Genomic DNA, 14,568 nt, shown 5'->3' on the forward strand with positions numbered 1-14,568 from the left:
TTGGAAAAACACCGGTCCCACGGATGACACATTTGATTTAGAGAAGTTAGTGTAGGCTGCCACCACAGCAAAGGATGATGAAATCTGTTCTCTTTTTCTCTTTTCCCCCCTGCCTGGACCCTTACTACCCTGCTCCCTTTCTTGTAAATACACAGAGCACAAGAATTTGAGCGATTTATGGTGCCATACGTTATGGATGGGTTGAACAGGGTGAAAACAAGCACATGATGTTTTGACGCCTCTAGTGACTACTTTTTATGTGGAGTGCAGTATCGAATTTAGGTTTCTGTCTGAGTTGAACTGTTGACATGTAGCCCTTTTTGTTTGGCTGAGTGAAGGCGTACTCTTCTTGTTCTAAATGTAAATGACGTAAATGTAGAGTCAGGAGAGTTGGTGCGCTTGCATAATGTTCCACTGGTCAGTTTTTATAACGAGCGTTTTCTGACTAAAGTGGCCCCTTTCCGCACGGTTTGTACCTTACTCAACACTTCCCATTTCTGTCAGTAGTCTTTTTTCTCCCATTTCCCTATGGCTTTAAAACAAGCAAACATGGCTGGTTTAGTTTTATGTTATTTTGCACTGCATCAATGATGCAGAAAAATGATACAAGATGTGACGCACAGACATCAGTATTCCTGACCCCAAAAAAACTTGTTTTACACAATACCTTTGTGGCTTGTACTCTTCACTCAGCCTTGACTAAGGCAAGGGAAGAACCGTGTTTAGTGTGAAGAAGTGAAGCACTTCCCTTGTATTTCCTTCCTCTCCCATCGGAAAGCCCATTGAATGTCAATGAGGTATTCTCCCTTTACAGTATGAAATGTAAAGCAAGTCTTATGCAGGTGACCTGAAGTGCTGGAGGTTGGAAAGAACATTTAAGGCACAAAGAAGTGATCCTTACATGGCACTTGGAGGTGGCTTGGGAGCCAGTTCTCTCTGTCATTAAAATTTTGCAGGCTATGAACCCATGTAAGTGCAGTTGACTCACAGCTGTAACTTGTATTGTTGCTAAGCGGGGTAATGCATTTTTAACTCTCCCTGCCTTTAGTGCACTGGGCCAGATTGTTGTAAGTGCAAGCTGCCCTTTAAACCATAGGCACAAAGCAGCTTATGTGCAGGCAACCCTGATGTATGATGTCTGTAATGATTCAGACTGGGCTATACGTGTGTCTCAATGATGCATTTGTCATTGACGTCCCTGCCATCTTGTTTTCATTTGTTCTCTTTCTCATCTTCAGCTCTGGTTTCTGTCTCTGTTTTCTTCCTTCTTCTCTGTTTCCCATACCTTCTTCCTTCCATTGTTTCTAGATTTAGCTTTTAGTTTTAGTGTCTTTGTCTATATTTTTCCTCTCTTTCAGCCTTCACACCCTCTCTCAAGCCTTCTTTGCTTATTGATTTGAACACATTGTCTGGCCTTGATAAAGGGGCACTGCCTCACAGTCGCTATCAGACAGGACCTGCCTGTCTTGTCAATTTGTGTGTTTATATGCATGTAAATAACCTGATTATTGTAAGCAAGAAACCCAGTTCTCTTTAATAGGAATAAAGGGTTAAGAAAAACCTGGTTGACACAGCTAGATTTCTTCTGGAGAAACCCTATTCTTGGTCATGTATATGGATAACAGATTTTCTAACTAGGTTTTTTCACATGTGCATGTGAATGACAAAAATTTGAAACAGGATAAGTATTACTGTGACAGCTGTGACATAATTAAATCCAAAGTCTGACTGACGCTTAAACTGAAATAAATATGTGCAAATAATTTGGTACCACAGCTGAACAGCAGACTATTTGTAAGATTCAAGCACATGTGCACACTAAAAGACAAACTGTGTGGTCTCACTACAGACCGGGTTTTCTCTCAGATAAAAAAATATCATTATGCCAGCCTTGGTTTAGAGATAAGGTAAAAGGTAGTGTTCAATAGTAGAAAGTGTTAGGAGGAAATCATCTTGTGCCATACAAGTGTCACCTGCATGACACTTTGTATTACTTTCCCTCAAGTAAATTTACTCAGGAATTAAATCAATACCCAGAGAGAGCGATGCATTTTTATTCTATGATGCCCAGCATGAAGAGGTTGATACTTTTGCAGCAACACTGTAGCTAAACTGCAAAATGAAAATGAAAGCTCTTTGTACTCATTCGAATCAAGAGTAATAAAGGCTTTTCATACTGTCGACATTGAGAATTTTACATCTGGTGATCTTTAGTCCGGCAAGCATTTTTTACCCAGCTGGTGCCAGGTATGGGGATTAGGTGGGAAGGGCACCTCCGGGGACACAGGGAGGAATCTATTAAGTGTGTGTATGTGTGTGTGAATGTGTGTGTGTATATGTCTCGACAGTGACATGACGTCAAGTCTAGACGGGCCATTTCACAGTGTGCATTCATGCCACGCAATGACAGCTGATGAAGAAGTGGTCCTAATAATCACCACTCGTTGCTGTTCCTTAGTGTTGTGGCTGTGATTAAGAGTTCACGCTTTTGATTTGAAGTGGAATTGTAAATATTTGCATATGCAGTGTTCTTGTTTAAACAGTATTTGTCACTAGGATTTCCAATTCTTTTTTATATTCCACGATCCTGCAAATTAGACAGTTTATAATAAAAGATATTTCTCCAATGCTCCAATTCAAAGGATTATATGCCTTTTTCATGTAGGTGAGCATATGAACATATACATGTGGACATGAACTGAATGTAATAAATTTGTGTAAATTTGAACTTGTCACTGCAGTTCTTGGAACCTGTATAGAGTTCATCTTATCATCCATTATCGGTCTATCATGTGCACATGAGGGATGATGAACAGGATGCAAGAACATCACAGAACCTTTACCAGTTGTCTATGACCACCAACAGGCAAAGGAAGTATATGATCACATCTCAGAACAAAACCACGACATTGTAGTCATTGCAGACACCATGTGGTTCTTATTTCTATCAAACAGGACCACAGTGTGTGTTACTTTGCCCAGCAGGGAAGCTTTTCCTTTGCACAGGAGAAGACCTGACCAAAAGCAAAATTATTTGTAAATTGTCATTTGGGTTTAAAGCAAATGCTGGCAGTTGCAGATGTTGTTCTGTTTTTGGAGCAACTGATCTATTTGAGGCCTCATTCAAGGATATTGCCCTATTTGATGTTAGGTTTTCTGTTGAACCACCGACTATATGGCAGTCTATGGCGGGTTGGCTGAAGTCTAATATAAATAGCAAAGGTTACACCCAAATTATTTAAATACAGTAGCACAACATATTTATCTCAAATATTTAGAGGTGCTGCATTTCTGTAAACCAATTATGTGCATAAATGAGAGGGACTGACGTGTGTCTCGGGCTAGGCCTCACACAGGAACTGTTTACTTAAAAACAGACACTGCTGAGACTGCAGGTGGATGGGTATATCAACAGCTGAAGTGTTTTCCACCTCACTCCAGCCCCAACCCCAGCTCATTCCTCAATGACATAAGCAAACTTTATTACTAGAGGCCTCCCTCACTAGTCCCAACGCTCCCTCCCATCACTGTATTGTAGCTGTTTTGTTCAGGGAAAAAACACTGTCTGCTTTTCGTTAGGGTGACTTCAAAGAGGGTTGCTTTCAGTGTTTCAACTTTAAAGAGTGAGAAAAGACCTGATTAGCAACATATTTGTGTTTTGTTCAAGGTAAAAGTTGGCAAAAGTGTCAACGATAGGAGGCAGACATGTATAAGAAAGTGGCGTTCAGGCTGACTGTTAAACTGAAACCATTCGTGTATCAATGCCCAACAACAGACAGAACAAGCCTCAACAGTAGCCCACGTTAGTCCAAAAAGAAATATAGGGTAATAGCTTTTCAACTATGTTGATTTATTTTTGAAATATGGACCATCACAAGCTGTTTAAATTTGCAGAGTAATTCAGAAACATCAGCCATCAAACACAACTGAAAGTGAATCTGAACAAGCACAAGACTATCTGCTTTTAATTTTTGCTGTATAATTGTTTACTTATGTTTTACTGGCATTTGACTCTAAGTTTGGTTTAGTAACTCATAGCCACACTTTGGTGAAAAAATAAGTAACCTGATCTCAAGAAAGTTTTTGCCACTTGTGTTTGTGTAACCAGCAGATGTCTGCTTTTCCAGCACTCATCTCTTCCTGCGCAATTAGCATCACCACTTCTTCAGAATTGTAAAATGTACTGTTCTCCATGTTTTCACAAGATTTTCACAACATGTTATCAGCTTAACTTTTTGTCTCAAATAGTGTCTCTGAAAACCTGCAATTCCTTAACAGAATCAAATTTTGCCTAAATAGATGTAATCAAATAGACCACAACAAGAGAGTGTTGTGTTTTAGTCTTTCCAAATTCAAAAAGTATATTGTTTTTCTTATTATGAAGTAAATAAGGTACAAAATGTACTACTGTGCTTGCTTCTAAATGGTAGTATTTCATCATTTTATCATAAACATAAAACTCCTAGGGCAGCAGCTAATGATTGTTTTCATTATCGACCAGTCTATTGACTGGTTTCTTGATTAATTAACTAATTTGCCAAGCAACAGTCCAAAAAATGACAGCATGAAAGAAAAACACCAAATCCCCACAAGTATTGTTTATCATTTTTGATTGAAAAATAACTTTAATTAATTAATTAATTTGATCTCTTTGATCTTTTCTACAGCTTCAAGCTTTACTTGACATAATTCAAAAGCACAAAATGCCAACAACTTAACCGAAAAAGAATCATAAGAAATGTTGCATGCGCAGGTAGAGTTGGCTGCATCAGTGATGAGTGGTACCCTGGTAAGGGTTTGACATAACAGCAGCTTGTAGCAGTTGGCTGTGCATATACAAAGAAAGCACATAAATAACACATCTACATACGATAGAATCATCAAGATTCATATCTCCCTGACCTCAAACCATGCATAAATGTTCATATATTGAATACAATACATTGAATAAGTAATTGCACTGCTTGTTTCAGCCTCATTTGCGACAGAAATTTGAAAAAGTCTGACTTGGTTGAGTGAGAGGAGGAGGGAAGGGTGGGCTGGTCAGGGTGTTTTCCTCAGATCAGATTTCTATCAGTTTGATCCCAGAGAGTTATTATGACATCACGGACTAGTATCACATATTTTTTTTCATTGTGTCAGAAATATCGAAATCACAGCATGGATTAATATGTTTTCTTAAACAGACATACAGGCATACAGACATTCTGGGAGGTATGAGTTGTAACTTAAGTTAGAAGTAGACAAGAGAAGGTTAGGGAGCATAGATACAATAAAGATATGTATATATGTAATGAGTTAATTCATATTTCTCCATTTATTTGTTTACATACTTTCCCAAACTTAGTTCAGTTAGGTAATTCATTATGCTATACGGTGAAAGAATGAGGCTGTAGTCTTTCAAGTGATGAGTCAGTACGGGACAGGGTCAGTAAAAAACAGGGCTTTATGTGCCGTTCTGTTCACCTTTGGTTAATTACATTTGAGTAGATTCTATAGTAAGTATTAAACATGATTTTTATTTATAGTTACAAGCTATATAGAGGATTTATACACAAAAAAGTAGAAAGGAAGAGAGAAAAACAAGCAAAGGAATGAGGTCTTGCTCATTGTGCACTTTTTTTTTGAATAATTATGATATGTAGTAGAGTTGCCAGCATCCTGAAGAATCATGACATCATGTTTGGAAATCCTCCTGTTAGACCAATAGATGGCAGAAGTTGCCAACGAGATCCAATGAGACGTGATGGACATTCCACCATTTCCAGGCAAAGATGAGAGAAACTTCCTCGTCAATCTCTCAAGTGCCACTTTGTCTGATAGCTTTTCACTCCAGCGAGAGGTGTGAGTAGAAAGAGTGGGGGAGGAAACAAGGAAGGGAGGGGAGAACATGAGGGGAGGAGGTAAATGTCACTGAGAGCACTTCGTGATGTTTAAACATTTGCCAGCCTCACAGTTCGTCACTTCTTGGCAGTTACCTTACTATGAGCAACAATAACAAAACAACAGTTCACAAGATTGCAAAGGAAGTAACCTCACCAGAAGGAGGAGGATAATTTTAACCAGAGAAATTTCATCCTCTAAAAATGTGTAGAATAAACATTTAGAACAATTTAATGGTAAACATGTTATGGAAAGGAAAGCATGCAATTGAGTTTAAACAAAATGTAATCAAAGTGTAAGAGCAAGAGACAAGTTTTTTTATAGTAGAAAATTATAAATCTGAAATTACAACAGCCTATACTGTGGCATATTTGGAACAGGAAAGGGACTTTTGGTGGCAAAATACAGATGTACTGCAAGAATTGCAATAAACAGTTTGCATTGTATGGCATGAGTTGTAACCTTGCCTTACTTGAACATCTTGATAAAGAAATATCAAATTTTTGCACAGTTTTTTAACCCTAAACCTAAGATATTGTAATGTTTTTTTTAATTCCATAGAGAGGATGAGCTATATTACTGCCTCTATACTGAAAGTAACATCCCATCTCAAATTTGGAGTATGAAACTCACCTCCTCTTGGCTTGAAAGTTTGTAGTTTCCTCATTAAGAGAGATCAGCGACCATGGTTACAATGGATGGATTTTGATTGTCACAGCATGTCCCAATGCTACAGGAGCATGAGTAACACGGAGGATATGACTAGCATATCAAGGATTGTGGTGTTGAGTGAGTATGTCAGCATCAATGAATAGAGGGTGACAGCAGCAGCTGTCGTTGGGAAGTCATTCCTGACTTTAAAAAAACACTGATTTCTTTTATTTATTTTTTGCATGCACTGAATAGCAGTGTAATGACCTTTTTTCATACATGCTTTCTGGTTGGCAAGAGGAAAGGTTGTAGGTGCTTGTAAAAATGGAGAGCATTTTCAGTGTCTGAGTTTACAGACAAAACATTAAGCTGAAGTTTGTGTTGCAGCTCCATAAGACTGATTCTGTTTATGACTTTGGGTTTGGGAAATGGTGTTCAAATTGAGATGATTGTTTTTTGAGAGAGGCATGGTTACAAACATTGTACAGGGAATTTATTCTCCTTAAATTGTCAGGAAAAGACCCAGTCAGTGAACTAGCCCTGTTAAGCTCTAGTAATCACATGGTAATATTTTGCTTCAGGTGAAAATGACTGAGGTTATGTTCAAGGCAGTTGTTGGGGCTGGATCAGTGCTGACCAATCCTACAAAGTAGGTGCTCTTACATTGATGGGGGTTTTTCCATGAGAATAATAGAAAAGAGTGTTTTTAAACATTTTCCTAGATTTTCTTTTTTTTTTCCTCTTCAAAATCATTGCCTATGCTGTCATAAAGAGAAAGAATGGGCTGGTAGTGGAAGCAGAGTGTGAGTAAGTCTCTTCCTCAAGTTACTTACACTAACAAATAAACTTGCTTTGAACTAAATCATTGTAAGTGGATGTTCTTACTCCAAATTAGCACACAAAAAAAGGAACCATATGTTGTTCACAATGAACTCAATGTCTGGGTAGCCTTGAAAATAAACCCAGACTCCATTTGAATAATCCAGTCACTGTATGTATTTACTTCAAGGACTTTGGAAATCTCTCCTGTGTCTTGAAGAGCAGCTGAGAAATAAGGCATGAAAAGATGTGGTTTGAACTTTATACCACAAAAATTTGTGATTTTGGTTTTAGAGAAATACTGTGGATGTTTGACTTTTAAAATTGAATGTAACATGATTATTTTTCCTCAAATTAATCAACATCATTCCACACATTACAGCAGCATTGGCTTGGATTTTTATTGTAACGTCTGTTTAACTGGAAAATTTATTGATGTTCTTGGTTACTGAGGCTGTGATACATAAATTCCAGTATGGTGATTTCAACAAGGTACATGTTATTTAATACAAAAAATAAAATGGTTTTGTACTGTAACAAGTCCTTTACTTGACAATAACGATATTAATCGTGTTTGATGATGCACAGAATTCTTCTACAGGAGCTATTGGCATTTCTGTTGTTAGGTTGTCATATGACAGCAGTAACATCACTTATGACACCTCTAATGGCATCACTTCTGTCTACAGGAGCTGACAACATCAAGAAATATTGGAGTCGTTACTACCAAGGCTCACAGGGTGTAGTCTTTGTATTGGACAGCGCGTCATCAGATGAAGACCTTGAGGCAGCACGAAATGAGCTCCACTCAGCCCTGCAGCACCCACAGCTCTGCACACTGCCTTTCCTCATCCTTGCCAACCACCAGGACAAGCCTGCTGCAAGGACGCCAAACCAGGTGACCGAGCCTGTTTACAGCACTCTTGTTTGTTTATTCCTTCCCATGCATCACTAACTTCAATTAACTTCAGTTTGATTTTCACAGACAAGCACAGCATCTTCCACATATTTGTAAAACAAACATCTCTGTCTCAATCAGAAAGAGCAGTTTTGCATTTATTAATTGTATAGACACATACTCACCATTAGATAAAATACACATGGATGGCTCTGTTATGGGGCCTGATATGATTGTTAGAGAGTCTAAATGAGTGGTTTCAGGGCTGAGCTCTAACTACTGTGTATCATCATCATTTTTATAAATTTGTCAGTCTCTTAATTTTAGAGCCCGACCTATATTGGATTTTTGGGGCCAATAGTGATATTAGGGAGTAAAAAAATTCCGATATCGATGAAAGCAGGATATTTTACAGTTTAACAATAAACTTTATTGTCCAAAATGACATCAGTGCACTGAAACGGTAAACTTCACTGGGAATTAAATAAAATAATTATAAAAATGAATAATTATAATAATAAAAAAAAAAACATGAGAACAAATGTGTGTGTGTGTGTGTGTGTGTGTGTGTGTGTGTGTGTGTGTGTGTGTGTGTGTGTGTTTGTGTGTGTGTGTGTGTGTGTGTGTGTATGTATATATATATATATATATATATATATATATATATGTATATATATATATATATATATATATATATATATATATATATATATATGTGTATATATATATGTATATGTATATATATATATATATATATATATATATATATATATATATATGTGTGTATATATATATATATATATATATATATATATATATACACACTTAACTTGAATGAGAACAATGGATCAAATATACATAAATGCTGCCTATATAACTTGACTTGACCCGAGCATTTCCACTGCATTATTGCTTCTTAATAAAAGTCTTCATATTAGCGCATATCTGAGAATATATGCGCTGATACCGATATATCTGTGATAGGCCAATATTGGCCGATAAAATCAGCTGACCGATAAATCGGTCGGGCTCTACTTAATTTGATAACAGACTGTAACAGACTGCTTTCTAGTGGTGGTGGTGTTGTTTGTGCCCCTGTGAACCTGGGAGCGGTGTTGTTAGAGGCAGCAGACCCAGGTCAGGTCTCCCAAGGCAAATTGGTCCCTGGTGAGGGGCCAAACTAAGAGCGATCAAAAGATCTCAATAAATTGATGTTTTGGGAAAAGAGAAACCTCATCCAATACACGGAAACCGAGGCCTCCTCCTGCAGCCAGGCCTTGAACAAGAGCTTGCTGGCGAGTCCCAGCTGGGCATAGTAAGGCGCTGCCCTAACAGATAACATGGGGCTATGCCATGTGGGTCAACCCCATCTCCTGTTACAAAGTTGCCTTGGGTGAGATGCAACAAATAGTTATAGTGTTGGTGGTGGTAACCCCCCAGCATGTTGCTGAGGGCCCGGACTGTTGCTTGTGCCCCCAGGACAGTAGTTTGGGGTTTCCAGCCTATTTAGTGTCTTTGGATGCGTTCAAGTAAGGGGACAGTAAGTGGACTCCATGTTTTTGTGTGGGGACTTCAAGACTTGTGTGGGTGATAATTGAGAAGCCATGAGGGGGTTGATTGGGCACAATATCCTGTCCAATGTGAACCTGAGGAGAGTTTTGTTATTATACTTCTGTGCTAGTCATGAGCTGTTCATAATGTGCGCCACGTTTAGCATACTGATGTCAACCGATCAACAACTGGTTGTTATTTGGATCAAGTGGTGGCAGAAGCCATTGCTTTTGCAAAATCCACTAAGCCCAAATGTACAGTTGTCTGGCTGAAGCCCCTTTGCACAAAGTCTCCGACTCTCACCTCTGGTAAAATTATTTTAGCATCTCAGTGGAGGATGAGGACACGATATCCTAGTGTGCCATGGTCAAAGCCTCCATTGCTGATTTGTCTTCTAGGAGTTGTGACTGGAGGTTTTCGGTGCATGATTACCTGCTGGAGCGCACCATCACTGAAGTATGTTGTAAAGCTGAAGAAGGAAGGTTTTCAGGCTTGGTTTGCCCTAGGGAATTGTGAATCAGCAGACAAGAATCTGGAGTTCACAAGGACTGCAGCTTCTGTTGTTGCAGAAGCAAAACCTTGAGTGTGGAAGGAGCTTGGGGAGTTCATGAAGACAGACTTTTAGTTGGCCTCTACAAGGTTCGGGCAAACCGTCATAAGACTCAAGGAGGAATAGGAGCTTCCTCTCTGCAGGGGAGGAGGACTGCTTAGCTCAACTGGGGATATTACTGAGCAGTGTGGGAGGAACACATTGAGAAACTCATGCAAAGTTTTAAGACAAAAGGCTCTAAATATTGTTATGTTGTTGGGCTGTCTTGGTTGACAGTGTTGCGACACAATGTTCTTCAGTTACTGTGATATTAAACTGCTTATCCTCCTGTGAAAATCTTAAGCCAAGGTGCTGGAAATGAGGCTTCAGCCAGTTATTGAACAACAGATACAAGAGCATTTACACACTGATTGTGGAACAGTGGACCATTTTTCTACACTTGAATCACAGAAATGAGGTGGAAGAAAATGCATTTCTCTAGCAGGGTGTCTTGGCTGACCTTCAGGAACAAGATTAAGGAGACTGAACTTCCAGAAAGTGCTTGGAGGAACCACTGCTCAGTGAAGTTAGTTTGGGGATCTTAATGGCATGCCCGGACACCTCTTGGTGGAGGTTTTCTGGCACTTCGAGCTCAGAGGAGACCCACCGGGTCAACTCATGCTAGCAGGATGTCATATTCCACCTGACCTGGGACCACATTTCTTGTGATGAACCTGCTCCTGTATACAAGTTTGTAGAATTGTTCAAATTGATCTTTCAGCATTGCCTGTCCTTCCTTTAAATGCTCAATTCCCAACATGATTTGTTAAATTCTTATTCCAATCAAATGCTCAAGAGCTGAAGTATTATCAACAAACAATTGTACCAGCAGTTAAAAATATGGATATTTCACATAAATATCCGACATAACAATTGGCTATCATCAGTGCGGAGTCTGATTTTTTTATTTTGTTATTTTTCGTTTTTAATGTTGCAGGATTTTCCAATCTCAGCTCACTTTTGGTAATACATTCATCTGTTTCACAGGCTTAGGGAACACACAGGGCATGTGCTTCCAAGATGCTTGCTTTATATCCTTCTTGGTAAATGATCCATGAAACAGCTTTTGGGCTGTGGGACACAGTATTTGCCTGTATGTTTTTCCCCCTTATTTAAAGCATAGATTCTATTGTTACTTGCTTTTTGGCAAGTCAATGTTTGGCATTTAATCTTGAAAACTGAAAATGTGATTTTTTTAATATTTGACTATTACCCTATATTTTTCTAGATTATCTTAGGACACATATCGGTGTCTCACTTAAGAAAAATTGTTATAGATCACAGATGTTTTTGAGTTCATGTTTTATTCCTCTTTGAGTGCCATGTCTCAATTTCTTTGGGTAATTTTAGAGGGCACTGAGTTAAATCCTCACTCTGATCCCATCCATTTTTTTTTTTGACTAAGTTGTCTTAGGGCGGCAGACTCCATATTGTGCTGAGCAGGTTTTGCTCTTCAAATTCTTTCTGTATATTGACAGAATAGGAGGTAATGCACTTCTGACTGAGCATCTTACCGGCACCGAAACAATGCCAAACCCCATAAGCACAAACATTTTGTTCAACTCGTTAAATAACAATTTGCCACTCCACCAACAGTCAGGCTGTAATAGTTAGAAGATAGTAGAAATGTCATGTAGTAGCCATGGAGTAGTAGGTCATGTCACCACCTCCCCTCAGGACAGAATTAATCACTGCTGGTGGAGGCAGGAATAAAATACAGCACAACTAGGGTAGTCCCCCCCACCCCCCTTTGCTAGCCTCTTGGAGTAGGATGTTATGTCTACCATTCCCTGTGCAGTATTCACTCATGTTTCAAAAACCTGGAACCTCACTTTCCTGCTCAATTACAAAATCACCTCCGCAGACATGCACACACAAACATATACACATGCATCATCTGCAGAGGCCTATTTAATGTTTCTGAAGGATAATAAGATGGAAGCCTGGAGAGAGGACCATGTGCATTTCCTAGCCTAAACCACCAGTACTGCTGCTCGTCAGTCATCTGAATTCTGCAGAGGGAAAAGATAGAGAGATAAGTTCTATACCAGATTCTGCTGTGGCCCAAACTGAATGATTTGAGACAAACCTATGATTCCACCTGAATCATTTTAACTTAGTTTAGCTAATTAGTATTGATTGGTGGTACATGAGCACAAGGCGCTTTAGTCATGGAAACCCGCTAATCTTATTGATATTTTAAATGGGAGCTGCTTTCTTTAAGCCCGACAACACTGGTCTCTTTGTTGGCCCTCAAAACGTCACCAATTAATCCAGTCTGTGGACTGCCCACACGTTCCTACTAGTCTTAGCGTGATGTGTCCTCTGCTATATTTGACCCGTCATTGCATCAGTGTCCGGAAGTATTGACTTTTCTTAACTGTTTGCAAACACTGATGACACGTGAGACTGGCTTATGGGGATGGAGGGGTGAGATGGATGTCGCCTAAAGGCCTTTTTTGCACCATGTTAGGAGGGCCACCTCAGTTCACAATTAATGATTTGTGTGAAGTGAGTTGATCAGGTTGGCTGATGTAGCTGATGCTATTACTGATGCGGCTGCTTTCGTACTGTGTCTGCGTCTATTAGCTAAACATAATTGAGCATATGGAATTTTGGTCGCTGTCAGTGATATCCATTTTGTATTTATTTGTCTGAAATATTACACTCTTTCTGTGTCAATCACATGCACTTACATTAAACACACATTAAAAGAAACCCATACATGCAGATTGTGGTAGTTACTCCAACTGTAATAGATCTAATATCAGTTTCTTCTTCATTACAAAAAAGGGTAAAACCCACCCTCATACATCCCATTTAGTCTATTTATGAAGAACAGGGGCTTCCCTGTCTATCTTCAAGAATCTCTCGAAGACTCATCTCTTCCAAGAGCACCTTCTCTTGCACATCACGTGCACCTAACCAGCACTTACTATGCACTTTTGGTGCACGTCTTTACCGGATCTCCCTGCACTTATTGAACAGACGTATTTCTTAGTCCTTACACCAAGGTCTCCTATTGCACTGAAGCTTTAGTGATGTCCCTCACTTGTAAGTCGCTAAAGCGTCTGTTAAATGAGCAAATGTAATGTGATGTAATGAGCTGGTGATTTCTTAAGTCTTAACATAAGGCTTTGAAGTCTGCTGTCAGCGGTGAAAACAGTCTAAGAGTCTAAGACAGTGACAGGATCTCTAGGGTGCTGCACTCATAGCACCGAACTCAGTTGTGGGTTAAAAAGAGATACTCATCTGGCATGGTTTTCTAAGTGTGTGTATATTCTTTGAAATACGTTTGTGTGTTTGGAATTACACAGTCATTATGAGTGTTACCATGCACGTGTATGCATATTATCATCTGACTCATGTCTGTGTCACTGAAGGAGCTTAGTGTTCAGTGACTCATGAGTCATCTTTGCTAAGATAAAACCACATTTTAAGACCAACTCTGAAAGAAATCATTGACTCCACCTCCTCTCATACACTTTGTTTCTTTGCCTCTATTCTGTATCAAGCTCTTGATCAAAGTAATAACCCTTGCTTGTGCTTATCAATAACAGTCTATTTATTCATGTTTCTGCACTGTCACACTCTTTCTTGTCAGTTATACATGCACTTAAATAAAAGATCATATCATATGTCACACTTTCAAAAGTAAGATAGATAAATTGTGGAAATAGTAAGCCCACTCAACCACTGAAGAGTGCAAGAGGGCAAACCCTCTATACATTAACCAAACATTTGCTCAACATCCGTAGGGGTCTCTTCCTGGAGTTTATTTTCAGTTCTCCCTCCCTCACTTTCAGTTCAGTTTAGGGGAGCTTCCACCTCAGGTAAGGCACTTAGCATCTTGGAAACATATACTACTGGTCAAACCTTTTAGAACGCCTCAATTTTTTAAATTTTTTTCTAAAATTCACACAGTGTAATGTTTCATTGTACTAAAATAAGGTGTAGAACAAATGAATAATAAAGAGCCAAACACACTTTTGCTGTTCTTTCTACAATGAAAATTAAATGAATTGAATGAATGAATGTCTGAGATTATTGCCCGACAAATTTTCCGCCAGCTGCTTTGCGCATGTGAGTTAAGAATTAACGTTTTGCTTTTCCCCTGTTTTCCCCGTTTCATGCGACATGGAAAGTAGGCCGCCATTGGTCAGCTTTTTGGCCGTTT

General features: G+C 39.0%; 1 protein-coding gene across 2 annotated transcripts in view; it reads left to right on the forward strand.

Moving 5' to 3' along the window:
- The window catches only part of LOC130169344 (ADP-ribosylation factor-like protein 15), a 100,892-nt gene that overhangs the window by 42,216 nt on the left and 44,108 nt on the right, over positions 1-14,568 (forward strand). For both annotated transcript variants that reach the window (XM_056376019.1, XM_056376018.1), the window contains exon 4: positions 8,043-8,251. In XM_056376019.1, the coding sequence (XP_056231994.1) occupies positions 8,043-8,251 (209 nt within the window). The remainder of the gene's footprint in view (positions 1-8,042; positions 8,252-14,568) is intronic.

The sequence above is a fragment of the Seriola aureovittata genome, chromosome 5 (assembly GCF_021018895.1).
Source record: "Seriola aureovittata isolate HTS-2021-v1 ecotype China chromosome 5, ASM2101889v1, whole genome shotgun sequence".
Lineage (NCBI taxonomy): Eukaryota > Metazoa > Chordata > Actinopteri > Carangiformes > Carangidae > Seriola > Seriola aureovittata.